Below are 14,469 nucleotides of genomic sequence, written 5' to 3' on the forward strand. Positions count from 1 at the left end.
ACAACAGAACACACGCTGCCATGAGATTCTCCATATCAAAGGTATTGACAAGGAATAGGAGAGGGGGGCATTTTTGAAAAATGGGTACCCTGCTTGTCATATAATGAATTTGGAGTTAATAAACAGTTAAATCTATTGATTTTTCTTCGATTAAATACTTGGCTGCAATTGGTAAATTTAGAAATCGTACCTTGGCTCCAAGAAAAAAAGAATTGGTGATATCTTGTTCAGTTGGGCAAATATTTTTGCTACACTTTAAATTTCCAGTGGAGGCTTGGTACTTAGACCAATAAATGGTGTTTGGGTTGGATAATTATGGCATTCACAAATGAGCACTTGTCTCATGAAACTAAGAACCTAGGTATATTTTCTAGCTCCTCCAAATGGACAAAATTAATTTGAGAATTGCGAGAGCTTGCATAAAATCAGTTTGTATGGATCTTACCAATAATTAGATCAGAGCCTGAAGGCTGGTCACAGTCAGAGTCCTCCAGCTGGTCATCACTGCAAGAAAACAAGTGAAGATAAATCTGAATCCAGAAGCAAAATCAGAGCTTGCAACATTCGTTTTTCGCTCACTCAGAACGGAATTCCAGGGAGCTTAAGGGATTGCGCGTCGTCCGCCCATCAGTCCATCCACAAATACTTGCAACTTCTTCTCTGAAACTATGCATATGATTTTAATGAAACTTTACTAAAATCTTTATCACCCGTGATGTTCCAAAGTTTCTTCATAGCATTAAAAATAAATAAATAAATAAATAAAAATGGGCCCGAAGGGGGTCGACAGGGGTTGTCCAACAAAATAGTTATTTGCGACAACATTGGTTCATTGGTACATTTTGCCGATTCCATCCCATGTTGACTTCCTCCTCAGTATCATTATTCAACCCAGTGAGTGCCCAAAGGGATTACCCCAACTTTTTCTTCATTTTTTTTAGCTATCAATCCAATACCTGAAGACAATAACCTTTGATACCTTTCATGATGCAGAACTTTTTCCTTGAAAAATTGTCCGCAACCACATATTTCTACGATAACCAAATTGTTGTCCACACCACGATTGTTCATTTGATATCTCCCAGCTAATATGATGTTGGTGGTGATGGTGGTAGTGGTTATTGTTGCTGTAAATAATCTTCATACACCAAAAAAGTACAGCATCAGTGTTTCCATTGGGCTTGTTATACATCTTTGAAGGTGGTGCTATCTGTTGCTCTTAGCCAGACATTGCTCCATCTTCAGAAATAATTAAGATCAGTTATTAGAAGAAACGTTGAGATCTTTAAGACACCACTAAACAATGCAGAACCTCGACAGGATAGGTGACCCCTTTCACAAAACAAGCCACTAAACGTGATCCCCTTATAGATTACAAACATACAGTATATAATTCAGTATATGTATATAAAACTACAACTAGAAGAGTACTCAGTAAAGCACATACCTCCGCCACATAATGCCCGATCCACGAGAACATATCGGGCCCAATACATTTTTGAAACATCGTGCTATATATCGTTTTTGGCTCAACCTCAATGGTAAAGTATCATTTGTAAAATTAAATAATTCTCGTATCCAGATCCGGATTTGAATCTTCACCAAAATCGAATCAATTTGTCATGGTCACACACCCAACCTGTCCACCAAGTTTCATCCGAATCCGTCCACAACCTTTTGAGATATCATGATATATATCATTTTTGGTCCCATCTCTCAAGGGTAAAGAATCACTTTAAAATATTATTTGATGCGGATTCGGATCTTCACCAAAATTGAATCAATTCTTCCTTGTCAAACACGAAAACTATCCACCAAGTTTTGTCCGAATCCATGCACAACCTTTTGAGATATCGTGCTACATATCATTTTTGGCCCTATCTCTCAATGGTGAAGAATCACTTTTAAAATTCTGGTAGTCTGATCCAGATCCGGATCTTCACCAAAATCGAATCAGTTCGGCATTGTCTTTTATATCTTTTATACCGTATTTTTACTGTCTCTTTTCCATGTTTCAAGATGTTTAGAAACACAAATATTACCATTGTGTTGCAATTGCGGACAGTATTCAGTACAGTAACATGCCAGGAGCAATAGGCTATACCATATATCCTAGGTATAGGCACGTTACATATACCTACATATAATCTAGATCCATGTCACAGAGGTATGAAATGGATACACCCAACCTGTCCACAAAGTTTCATCCAGATCCGTCCACAACTTTTTAAGATATCTTGCACACAGACAGACAGACAGGGGTGAAAACATAGCCTCCTTCACCTTCAGTGGCAGAGGTAAAAAATTGTGGCAATACCCCTGGGCACTCACTTGGTAGAATAATGATACTGAGGAGGAAGTCAACATGGGATAGAATCAGCAAAATGTACCAATGAACCAATGTTATGGCAAATACCTGTTTTGGAGGGGCAACCTCCCCCTCCCCCACCCCCTCCACCCCTCACACCCCACCCCCCCACCCCATAAATATCCGTAGATCCAGATTTTTTTTAATAGCGTGAACAAACTTTAGAACATCACGGGTGATGAAGGTTGTAGTCAAGTTTCATCAGAATTGCGTGTGTAGTTTCAAAGAAGTTGAAAGTGTTTGTGGATGGACAGACAATGCGCCATCCCATAAGCTTCCCAGAACTACTGAACGTTCCAGGTGAGCTAAAAATTATAACCATTTTATTGCTCTGCAAAATTGTGTCTACAAGACATAATTTCAGAAATGCCTTAGAATGAACACATAAATTGCAGTAGATAGGATGTCGGTCATGAGGGAGTATCAGCATGTCGCTTAAGCCACTGTCACACCTTGACGATTTAGCCAGCGTAGGCCGACGTATGAAAAATTTGTCTAAAACGCTGGCACACGTCGAATACGTTATGGGTAAGTTTTGTATACGTTAAGAGCACGCTGGCATACGTCGTAGTACGCCGAGCTCGTCGACAAATTTTAACATGCTCAAAATTTTTCGACGTATGCCAGCATATGACTCACACATTCCGCATATGCTGGCCATAAATTTTAGGTACGTTATGCGATCGTTGACACACAGACACACGTTACTTGTAAGTTACTCATAAGTCGAAACACGTCGAGGTAATGTTTCGCGTCAGTGTTCCAGACTCCATGGTTTTTTTTTGGTTTTTTTTTATTTTTTCTTCGGCATGACCGTGATGTTGACACTTCGATTTCTATTGCGGTTATAATATAATCTAATTAATAGGCTGCTGCTCAACGATTTAAATCATAACCGCACTAGAAATCGAAGTGTCAACATCACCGTCATGCCAAAGAAAAAAAAAACCATGGAGTCTGGAACACTGACGGGTTCCTCCTGTGTGAACCCCATTTGTATATACCAATTCCCCTAAACGCTGCCAATACACCATTATACGGTAGCTGTAAGTTAGTAACACGTTCAGTAAGTTCTGTGGTCGTCCGGAAGACGTCAAATACATCTACATATGTCAATATGCGTTGAAGATACGTTACACATAGGTTCAAAGCACGTTACTCATAGGGTAGAAATAAGTTTCGGGTACGCTAAACATTACCTCGACGTGTTTCGACTTATGAGTAATTTACAAGTAACATGTGTCGACGTGCGTCAACGATCGCATAACGTGCCTACAACTTATGGCCAGCGTATGCGGAACGTGTGCGTCATACATCGAAAAATTTTCAGCATGCTTAAAATTTGTCGACGTACTCAGCGTACTACGACGTATGCCGGCATGCTTCAGCGTGCTCTTAACGTACACAAAACTTACCCAGAACGTATTCGACGTGTGCCAATGTATTCGGCAATTTTTTCATACGTCGGCATACGCTGGCTAAAAAGTCAAGGTGTGACAGCGGCTTGACACTTCCATGTCGAGTGCGGTTATGATTTGAATCGTCGAGCCGCAGCCTTTTAATAGGCTACGCCACGTGATCGTTGGCGATACGCTGCCGCGCTATGCATAAGTTAGACTATCGTTGGGCATAGGTTGTGAACGCCGACAACACGCTAAGCATTCGTTGGTATAAGTTATCTATATGTTATCGAAATGTTCTGTGTACATTACTAATAAGTTATGCATACGTCCAACTCGTTATGAATACGCCCAAAACTGGAAAAACAACATCAATAGTTCCGCGTACGCCAGCGTTTTACATACATTTTGATACGTTGCCATACACTGGCTAAAACGTCAAGGTGTGACAGCGGCTTTTAGCCAGCTCAGACGTTCCACCTAAGTACGGGAGAGTGGCAAATAGGTTGCAAACCTTCTTGGGGCATCAAAACCGGTGGATCGGCATGATCACTTTGACAGTGGTTCTTCAGAATACCGACCAGGCAAGTGGGCCGGCCTGACAACTGTAACATTGGTGTCGGGAGTGCAGGATACAAACTCCAGGAGCGTCAAAATCCTCCTCAAGGCAATTATTTCTCATGTGCGCGATTTGATGCTAAATTGAATTATGAAAAATGATCACGGAAAGCCAAACCAGGAGCTCAATTGGACTGATGCCACTGCAGCACCAGTCAAAAAAGAAGTGGAAGGTCCGGTGAGCCCAGTGGAGTTGCCCCCCCCCCACCCACAAAGCTGGTATTGAACTAAAACATTGAACGAAAAATGCCCAAAAAATTTCTTTCCAACCTGTCACATCACCAATCACAGCACAAATGAGGACATTCTTTGTAGCATGAACAATCGGCAGCAACAGTGTACCTATCACTCTCCAGCCTTGGGACGTCCGAACTACTGGACGTGTCATCGGTCCATGTCAGGCAAGGCTTTGTGGAGTCCTCTTCATCAGGGGAAGTCCTCTCTGTCCGTGTGAAATTCAGCGCAATGAGTGGATCACGTGGGTTCAGGCAGAAGCGTGCTTTTATCTGTCAGTGAAAAAAAAACACAACAAAGTTGGCAAAGGCAACCACAGAAAGAAAAACTTTCGTAAGGACTCAAGTTGTCGGCAACTATTCGGCTGACAAAAAAAACAACAACAATCTTTTGTGTTTGTGGATGCATTGCTTCTGAAATGTGACGCTGCACTGCTAATGATGCAAAATAAAAATACCATGCAATCAGAATCAATTTTATGCAAAACGAAGCATGGGAGGAATTCCTGTCTTCAAGAAATAATGTACTTTCATTACTACAAAGATGTCACACAGGTAAGTTGCCAAGTGGCATCATGTCTCCTTTTCTGGCACTCAACGCCAAGTCCAAAATGTCAGTTTGGCAAAGCAGGGCAGAGCAATTCTCTTCAAAAGTAGAACTAAACAAACTGTGGAATATAACATTTGTGACAATAAAATCAATCATACCTTCATTTGCTGAGAAATGTCCCAGATGCACACGTGACCCTGTCGAGTGGCAGCCGCCAGAAGCCTGGGACAGCTGCCAAAACCCAGGCAAGCAACAGCGTCATTGGAACTGGTGGCCAGCAGCTGGGCAGGCCCCGTGGCAAGTGTAACCGACAGTGGAACATTCTGAGTGTGCTCCCCCTTTACATACGGGCAATTGGGAGAATGCCGCTCATGTTCTGACCTATGTGAGTACAAGTCAGAGAGAAAATTTCACATCTTGAAACCCTCCACTTGCTCAATATGTTCTGAAATCAGTTAAGCTACGTCCAGGGTTGCCAACTTGGTGGTGATTACCCTCAAAAGGGGTAATTTGGCTTCTCCCCGGGGGTAATGAGCGCTCCTGACGATCATTTTTTTTTTTTTTAAATCAATGTCATTTCAATTGCCATGCATAATCTTGGAAAGGATAAACCTCCAAACACTTCACTCGTCATTCTTCACCCTTGTCTCCAGTGTTTCTGGGGACAGGACTGATGTTTTGATCGAAGTTCTCACAATCAGGAGCGGCTACTTTCCCGGAAAATGATGCAACCGTCACGTGCACACATGACGTTAGACACACCCCATGACAATCTCGGCCTCAGGATATCGCAGCAAGGGGATAGATAACCTGATACCAGGCGATTGAAATCAGCGTTTAGCACAGATTCTTGCAGGCACAAGATCACATTTAGAGGCCTGGAATTTCAGAGCTAACGGTAGGAACTTGTTGCATTTTTGATTTACATGCTTCTCGGTGATTGCTGCGAGAGAAATTTGGCCTTTGTGAAAACTTGGAGTAATTTTGAGGGCACTTCGGGTTTGAATTCCAATCGACTGGGGGGCTTCTACCAGCCAATCAGAGCCGTGTTTTCAACACATGGGACTCGAGCCTACGCGGAGTGTATGGCATGGGATCGAGGGTGCGCCCCATGATTACAAGCTAACACCGCAGCCTATGACTACGAGCACAGTGCTAAGACAATCCAGGAATGGCAAGTGAGGGGAAAAGAAGGCAGATTTCTTGACAGTTATGTTGACTATGGATTCACGAATATTATAGAGAAGGGGATTATGAAACCACAATGTTTGATCCATTTGAATGTCTTGACTGCTGAGTCGTTAAAGCCGAGTAAATTGAAACATCTCCAGTCTCAGCACCCAGAATACGTCGGTCGGGACCGATCCCGTTTCGAAAAGCAGCAAGAAAGGTTGAAGCGCCAACACCTTGATTCAAGTGGATCAGTCCAGCAACAAAATGCAGCCGCTGTCGAGGCATCCCACCTCGTATCCCTCGAGATTGCACGAAAAAAGAAGGTGCATAACCATCGGTAAAGAATTGATGCTGCCATGTGCGAAGACAATGGTGAGGCTGATGTTGAGTGAAAAGAGTGTCAAGAAACATCATCCAATATCATTGTCTAACAACACAATGAAGCGTAGGATATGCGATATGTCAAACGACATTAAAGATCAGGTAGTAGAGGAGATAAATAACGCCAGGGTTTTCAGCATCCAGTTGATGAGTCAGCTGACGTTTCATCCTGCTCGCATCTCATGGTTTTTATTCGCTATGTCAAGGGTCAAGATTTGAAAGAAGAGTGTTTTTTCTGCAATAAACTGGAAGAGACAACAAAAGGTGAAGTCGTCATGGAAAAAATGTCGTGCTTTTTTGAAGAGGAAGGATTGAGCTGGGCGGGAGGATGGGCCGTGTGAACCCTCGGCTGTTCAAGAAACTGTGCCAAGATATGGACTCTGAACACGAAAGTCAACTGTTTACACACAGGTTTGCTGGCTGTCCAGAAGTAAAGTTGTTCGCCGAGTCTTTGACCTCAGAGATGAGATATTCCTTGATATTCAAGGGAAGAAAGATTTGCTGTCTGAATGGAATCAGCCAGAAGGGAATGTGAAACCAGCCTACCTCGTTGATATGTTTGGGCAGTTGAACGAACTGAACACCACACTACAAGGTAAGGATAAGTTGATGATCGACTTCACCGATAAGCTCCGGGCATTTGTTGGGAAGCTAAAGAACTGGCGTCGTAAAATTGAGGCGGGAAACACGGCAATGCTCAAGTATACGACCGGTGTCGATGAAACGTGTCCTGAAAAGATAAGGACACTTGATTTCTCAGCATCTGGCAGCCCTACAAACTGAATTTGAAATATCTATTCACCCATATTCTGTGCAGTATGAGCGATGGGACCATTCTCTGTGCAGAGCGTTGGTGCTGCCTAAGCAGTCTCCTTGGCTATTGGGCACAATCCTGGATGGGTCGCCACTACGACACAGGATACCAGCATGCTGGCACTCATTTTGCCGATTTTGGAAGGATGACAGGCAGACTCAACCGCACCCGGTATTAATTCAACAGCCGAGTGGGAGTGGAACTCAGGATCTGAGGATCCAAAGCCCGCCACCTTTACCATTAAGCCAACACCAGGCATATTTGAGAGATACTTCCCGTGTACGGATACGGACATGGTAGGCATCGTGCAGGATCCTTTCCAATCGCCAATAATGGCGATACCCAATGACGATGACCAGATGCAGACTGAACTTGTAACTCTGAAAGAAGATTCAGGTGCGATGCTCAAATTCCAGACAGATTCATTGCCAGTGTTTTGGGTAGCTATGACTGAATCATACCCCAGACTTTGACATCGCTATTCATAATTTATTACCATTTCGATCCACGTAAAGGAGTGAGCACACGTTTTCAATGCTAGTGCATATGAAAACGAAGTCAAGAAACCGACTGGATGTATAAGACGAACTGTGATGTGCACTCAGTGTGACCGAGGCCAGAATTTAGAAATTGGTCTCATCTGTTCAGCATCAACCATCTCATTGAACTTTTCAAGCACATAATCAGATTTATTTGGCTGGGGATTTTATGCTCTGCAATGAATAAGCATATAATATAAATATGCAAAGATTTGGGAAAAAAATCCTTCTCTTGGGAGGGTCAAGGGGGTAATCGGTGAATTTCGATGTCTAAAATGGGTAATGACCCGAAAAAGGTTGGGAACCACTGGGCTAGGTCATGAAATAATATTAAATGTAATCAATGAGTAAAACAAGAAAAATCTTGTTTTACCTATTGCATTAAAATGGAATTTAGAGCAGAAATTTCACATTTTTATCTCGTGTTTCAGGTTCATAGTCTGATGTTCCTCGGCTAAGGCTTTGCAAACAGCGAGCAGTTGCTGCCAGGTGGGTCACTCTCAAGGGTTTAAAGCACTCTTGAGTGGTCTTCCCAAGAATAACTATTGACCATTTGAGGACAATATAAACACACCTAAAATGGTCAACCCACGACCGGCTTTCCCCAGCACAACAAAATAACCATTCATTGTGACAGATAGCAGAGGCAGCTGCATGCCGATACAATTTTAGCAGCAGTTTCTGACTTTTCTTATTGCAGGAACAACAAATATATTTATTTTTAGACATAGTTCAAGGCTTGTGGAAGAGCTAGAAGTTTAAAGTGTTTATCTTAATTGTATCATCATAACACAAAGCTTTTGTTTTTGATATTCTTTGTGAACTTGCGTCACAGCTTGTGTCTATATATATATATATATATATATATATATATATATATATATATATATATATATATATATATATATATATGTGGTCCAAAAACAGCAAAAAAAATATTAAAAATTCAGATGTTGTCTCCACAAGCCTTAAATTATTCCACTATGATTCAATAATGTGCATAAAAAAATTTAAGTTGATTGGAGGTGATTTAGAGGTCGCTCCGTATCAAGACTTTTAGTTTCAATGGTGAGATGCGAATCCATACACTGCTGAACTTCCTAGGTGAAAATGGAGGGCATTTTCAAACTCAGTGGGGTCGATTTACTCAAAGAAATGTTTAGACGGACAACAAATTAATTATAGATTAGAAAATATTGAAATGAGTAGGATTAGTTACTCAACTCCAGTCATGATAAATCTTGTTTTCGGTCATATTTTCGAAATGGTAGTGAATTCAATGTCGGTGCAGTCATTTCTTAGAGTAAATCGACGCCATAGAGTTCGAAAATGCACTCCATTTCCACCTCGGACATCCAGAAGTACCCGTAATCGTACCTGACCATACCCTAATTTATTCGTCATGAGACTAAAAGTCGTCATATGGAGCAACCTCTAAATCACCTCCAATCAAGCTAAAAAAAAATTTATGCACATTATTGGATCATATTAGAATAATTTTAAGCTTGTGGAGCAACATTCTATTTTTTCGACTTTTTTGGACCACCCTAATATATATATATATATATATATCTATCTTCTTCTTCTTCCTTCGCTGCTCCCGTAAGGGGTCGCCACAGCGGATCATCCGTATGATCCGCATAGTGATTTGGCACATGTTTTACGCCGGATGCCCTTCCTGACGCAACCCTGGTCGCCTCTTACGACACAGGGATAATATATATATATATATATATATATATAAATATATATATATATATATATATATATATATATATATATATACATATATATATATACATATATATATATATATATACATATATATATATATACATATATATATATATATATATATATATATATATATATATATATATACATATATATACACATACGAGAAAGCATCTTAAAACACAAAGCCCTTTCGCATCCGCTTTGTACTCGAACTAATCGTAACGAAAACAGCAATAAAAAAAAAAACAACTGGAGAGTAGAATTTGACAGAAATGTGTTTATGGACATGCCTCTGCCAACATGAGATGTCAACCCACTGTTATGTTTGATCTCAATTAAAGATCACATGAGAAATTAAAGGTCCCTTGAGAGAGACCATGAGAGAGCGTGAGAGAACGTGAGAGAACGTGAGAGAGAGACAGACAGACGGAGAGAGACAAAGACAGAGACAGACAGAGACAGAGAGAGACAGAGAGAAAGAAAGAGAGAGATAGATAAAATATCGATAAGTAGAAGAGAGAACAACAGGTGCTTCGAACTCGAGTTATGGTTTGTAAAATGATTTTCAAAGGGTACTTGACATTGGACCTTTGACCTTTTGAAGCCAAAATGTAATCGGTTTATCTTTGTATTACAGTCCATAGTTGCGCCATGTTTGGTCAAAATCTCTTTCATGGTTCACCAGTTATTGCAGTAACTGAAATATGCTACTTTCAGTGAGAGGTCACATGATTTTTGACAGGTTGAAACCTAAATCTAAACAGTTCATCTTTGCATTACAATACACCTTCATAGCAAGGTTGGTAAAACCCTCTTCAGTGGTTCACAAGTGATCATAAAAACAAAAATTGATCACACACAGACAGATGGACGGACAGACGCACGGAGCCCAAAAACATAATGCCTTCAGCAGTGGAAGGATAAAAATTAAAATGTCAGTTCTATTCATTAGTTTTGTCCATATACTCAGAATCAAAGTTTGTTGAAAATTTGGTGATAAAAGCTCAAATGATAAAAATGTTATGGCTGGACAGACACACTGAAGCTCAAATGGTAAAGAAACAAAGCACAGAAGCGATTACATAAACCCAGCCGTTTCGCGCAGCCCAGCGGTTGACGGGCTGATAAGGCCCATTTCTACTAATTGTAAATTTGCCCTTTGACATTTTGACTGTACTGAATTATTCATTGGAGTTCTCCATATTCTCATAAAAAAGGTTTGTTGAAAAATCCATGGCAAAAGCTCAAATCGTAAAAACGTTATACCCTAGACAGACAGTGACTGCAAAACCCTGTCTCTAACTACGCCGGCAGACAGGCTAATAAGAATATAATGCTTATGGATGGGAAGACTTATGATCACTACCTATGCATTCAATTGCTTGCCTTTACCGATGATGCTAAAATTGGTGCAGAGGCATCCCCACAGCATCGACATTCCAGCGTTCCTCTGAATAGGCATTTCTTCTTCGGCGCTTGGCCATCTTCATCAGTCGGTCCTGCGTGTGCTTTATTTTCCGCGACCCACTAATCGAAGACGTGGCCTGAAGCCTACTCATATTTTTCTCCCACCAAGGCTTTTAAAAGCTTGCAATCTTGCCAGCAAGATCACCATGCTCTATTTTCGGTCTCTGGCACTGCGCACCTGAATGACTTCTTTTTTATATATACAGACAGCGCCATCAAAGCCTTTAATTTGTGTGCGTGCTTGGTGCATTGTTTACATCATACTTCGTGTCATGAAGGAACTGAAGAGGATTCTGGACAGGAGGATAAGGAAGAGTGTGGAGATGGAGATCGGTGAAGAGCAACAGAGGTTTAGAAAAGGTAGGGGGATGACGGATGGGATGTTTACGCTAAGACAGCTGCTGAAGAAGAGTTTGGAGGTACAAGGTGAAGTGGCATTAGGATTTGTGAACCTGGAAAAGGTCTATGACACTGTCCGAGACAAATGGTGATGGTGACACTGAGATGAGCGAGTGCCGAAGGCAAGAATTTTCGTTGGTCCGAGGATGTCAGAGTTCAGCGAGAAAGTTCTCTCAGCTCACTCGTGTTCATCGTGGTGATGGAGGTGATGAGCTGGAGGGTAAATATGGAACGAATTCTGGGGAGGATGTTGTCTGCGGACGATCTGGCTGTTTTGGCGGAGAGTATACGGGAGATGCAGGAGACATTGGGGGAGTGTAAGGAGCGATTTGGAAAGCATGGACTGAAGATGAGTATGGAGTAAGGTGATGTGGGTTGGGCAGCAGAGAAAATTAATTAATGTCACGTTAGAAAGAAAGGAGATCAGAGAGGGAAATACATTTGAGTATCTTGGGGGAACAGTGACTAGGGATGGTAGTTCGGAGGCAGAGGTGCGGAGGATTCAGGTGAGTGCAAATATGTGGAGGGTGGAGAGATTGATGGCAGACAGAAAAACATAAAGGAAATTGAAAGGGAACGCCCTGGTATCTTGTGTAATGCTGGCATACCTTTTTGGTCTGAAAACAGTGCAGCTGACAGAGATAAAACAACAGAGGTTGCAGGTCTGTTAGAACAACTGGATCAGAAGGACTGTGAGAGTGAAGAAGGTGTATAGAAGGAGGATGGATGAACTGAAGGAGGAAATTGGTGTGTAAATAAGCTTGACAGAGAGATTGGTAAAAGGCCGGTTGAAGTGGGCTGGACACTTGATGCGGATTGGGGGGGGGGGGGAGAGAATGACAAAGAGAGTGGATAGGTTGAGGGAGTGAGGTCGGAGAAAAAGAGGTTGACCACATTTGAAATGGGAAGATTGTGTGAGCAGAGATATCAATAAGGTGGGGGTAGTTGGAGAGTGGAGAGAGTTGGCTGAGGACAGGGGGAAGTGGAGGAATATCATGGTCAAGGCATGGCAGAATATTGGTACCATTGGACCTCACCCCTTTAAAAGGGAAGAGGAGAAGGAGAAGTACAGGGTGTTCTAAAAAGACCTAGACAACTTTGGTTGTTAATATATTTAATACCATAAATGACACAACAATACCCTTTGTTTTATATGATGCAGAAACCAAAAAGTTTTCGATATTTTCAGGTCTGGTGGTTTTATGTAAAAGAAAATGGAGACTCCACAAGAGAAAGCTCAGTGCGTCGAAAGGTTCAGAGACGAAATACGACACGAAAGCTCAATGTAATTTCCGTACGAGGTATGGAAGGAATCCCCTATCACAGACTAGTATCGGAGAGTGGTACAAAAGGTTTAAAGAGACTGGAAGTTGTCAGAAACAGAAAAGGTACCGGTCGACCAAGCACGAGTGCAGCAGATGTTGAACGAGTGCGTGAATCATTTCAACAAAGCCCCAGAAAATCAATATGATGTGAATCCAGAGAACTGGGACTACAAACCACCACTGTACACAGGATTTTGCATAAAAGACTGAAGCTTTATGTTTATAAGGTGCAGATTCTGCAGGAACTCAAACCAAATGACAGACCCAAACACAAGGCATCTGCCTTGGAAATGCTCAGTCGGATAAAGGACGACGAAGATTATCTGGAAAAGGTCACGTTCACAGACGAAGCTTGCTTTCATGTATTGGGGAAGGTCAACTGACACAATGTGAGGATCTGGGGCTCTGAAAACCCCCACATGATCATTCAACACATACAAGACAGTCCAAAGGTCAATGTGTGGTGTGGCCTTCTCTATGACCGCTTGGTGGGTCCATTTTTCTTTGCAGAGGATAAAGTGACCTCATCAATTTACATGAACATGCTCGAAGGATTCCCATTCCCACTGATTGAAGACCTGCAACCAAATATAATTTTTCAACAGGACACAGCTCTCCCTAATTGGGCTTTAGTCGTTCGAGCCATCCTGAATGAAAACATTCCAGGTCGCTGAATTGGCCGAGATGGACCAACCACGTGGCTCCCACAATCACCAGACATAACCCCCTTGATTTTCTTCTGTGGGAGTTTGGCGAAGATGTCCGCAACACCATGGTGGGAAACCTGCAGGATCTTCATTCTCGGATCAAAGCTGCATGCGCATTGATGGATGCAAACATGTTGAGTCAATCATGGCAAGAACTTGAGTTCCACCTTGATGTCCTGCGCATTACAAATGGAGCTCATATTGAAGTGTATTGATGGTGTGAACAGAACTTTCTGAGTTTCTGTATCATATAAACCAAAGGGTATCATTGTATCGCTTGTGGTTCTAAATATATTAACAAACAAAGTTATCCGGATGTTTTTGGAACACCCTGTATTCTTGCACAGGTCAACGTAATTACAAATTCACACGCCCGTCCTCCACGCAGCGGAAGACGGGGTTTTGCGATCACTTTTGTATCCGTCTGTCTGTCTGGGCCATAACTTTTTTTACCATTTGAGCTTTTGTCATAAATTTTCAACAAAGCTTTATTATGAGAATATTGAGAAGGTATCTTAATAATTTTGTTCAAATTGTTTACATTACGATTATTGGTATTCTTCGTCCCTTTTTTGGCTATTTTTTTGTACTGTATTATTTATTTAACTTTTTTTTTTCTCCGCAACCACTTCTCTGATTGACCCAAATTTTTCAGCATAGTAGCAACCCCCCCTCCCCCCACTGAGAATATTTTAATGATAATTGTGGTGTCATAGGTCAGGTGGTATGGCAGCCATCTTGGATTAAATGCATCATGT

The 14,469-nt window shown here is 41.6% G+C and overlaps 1 protein-coding gene across 11 annotated transcripts in view; it reads right to left on the reverse strand.

Moving 5' to 3' along the window:
• The window catches only part of BIRC6 (baculoviral IAP repeat containing 6), a 443,632-nt gene that overhangs the window by 394,739 nt on the left and 34,424 nt on the right, over positions 1-14,469 (reverse strand). For all 11 annotated transcript variants that reach the window (XM_085888090.1, XM_085888088.1, XM_085888086.1 and 8 more), the window contains exons 7-9: positions 5,328-5,550; positions 4,729-4,892; positions 446-504 (exon numbers count right to left, since the gene is read on the reverse strand). In XM_085888090.1, the coding sequence (XP_085744216.1) occupies positions 446-504; positions 4,729-4,892; positions 5,328-5,550 (446 nt within the window). The remainder of the gene's footprint in view (positions 1-445; positions 505-4,728; positions 4,893-5,327; positions 5,551-14,469) is intronic.

The sequence above is a fragment of the Eptatretus burgeri genome, chromosome 7, assembly GCF_056783735.1.
Source record: "Eptatretus burgeri isolate ZD-2024b chromosome 7, Ebu_testis_v1, whole genome shotgun sequence".
Taxonomy (NCBI): Eukaryota; Metazoa; Chordata; class Myxini; order Myxiniformes; family Myxinidae; genus Eptatretus; species Eptatretus burgeri.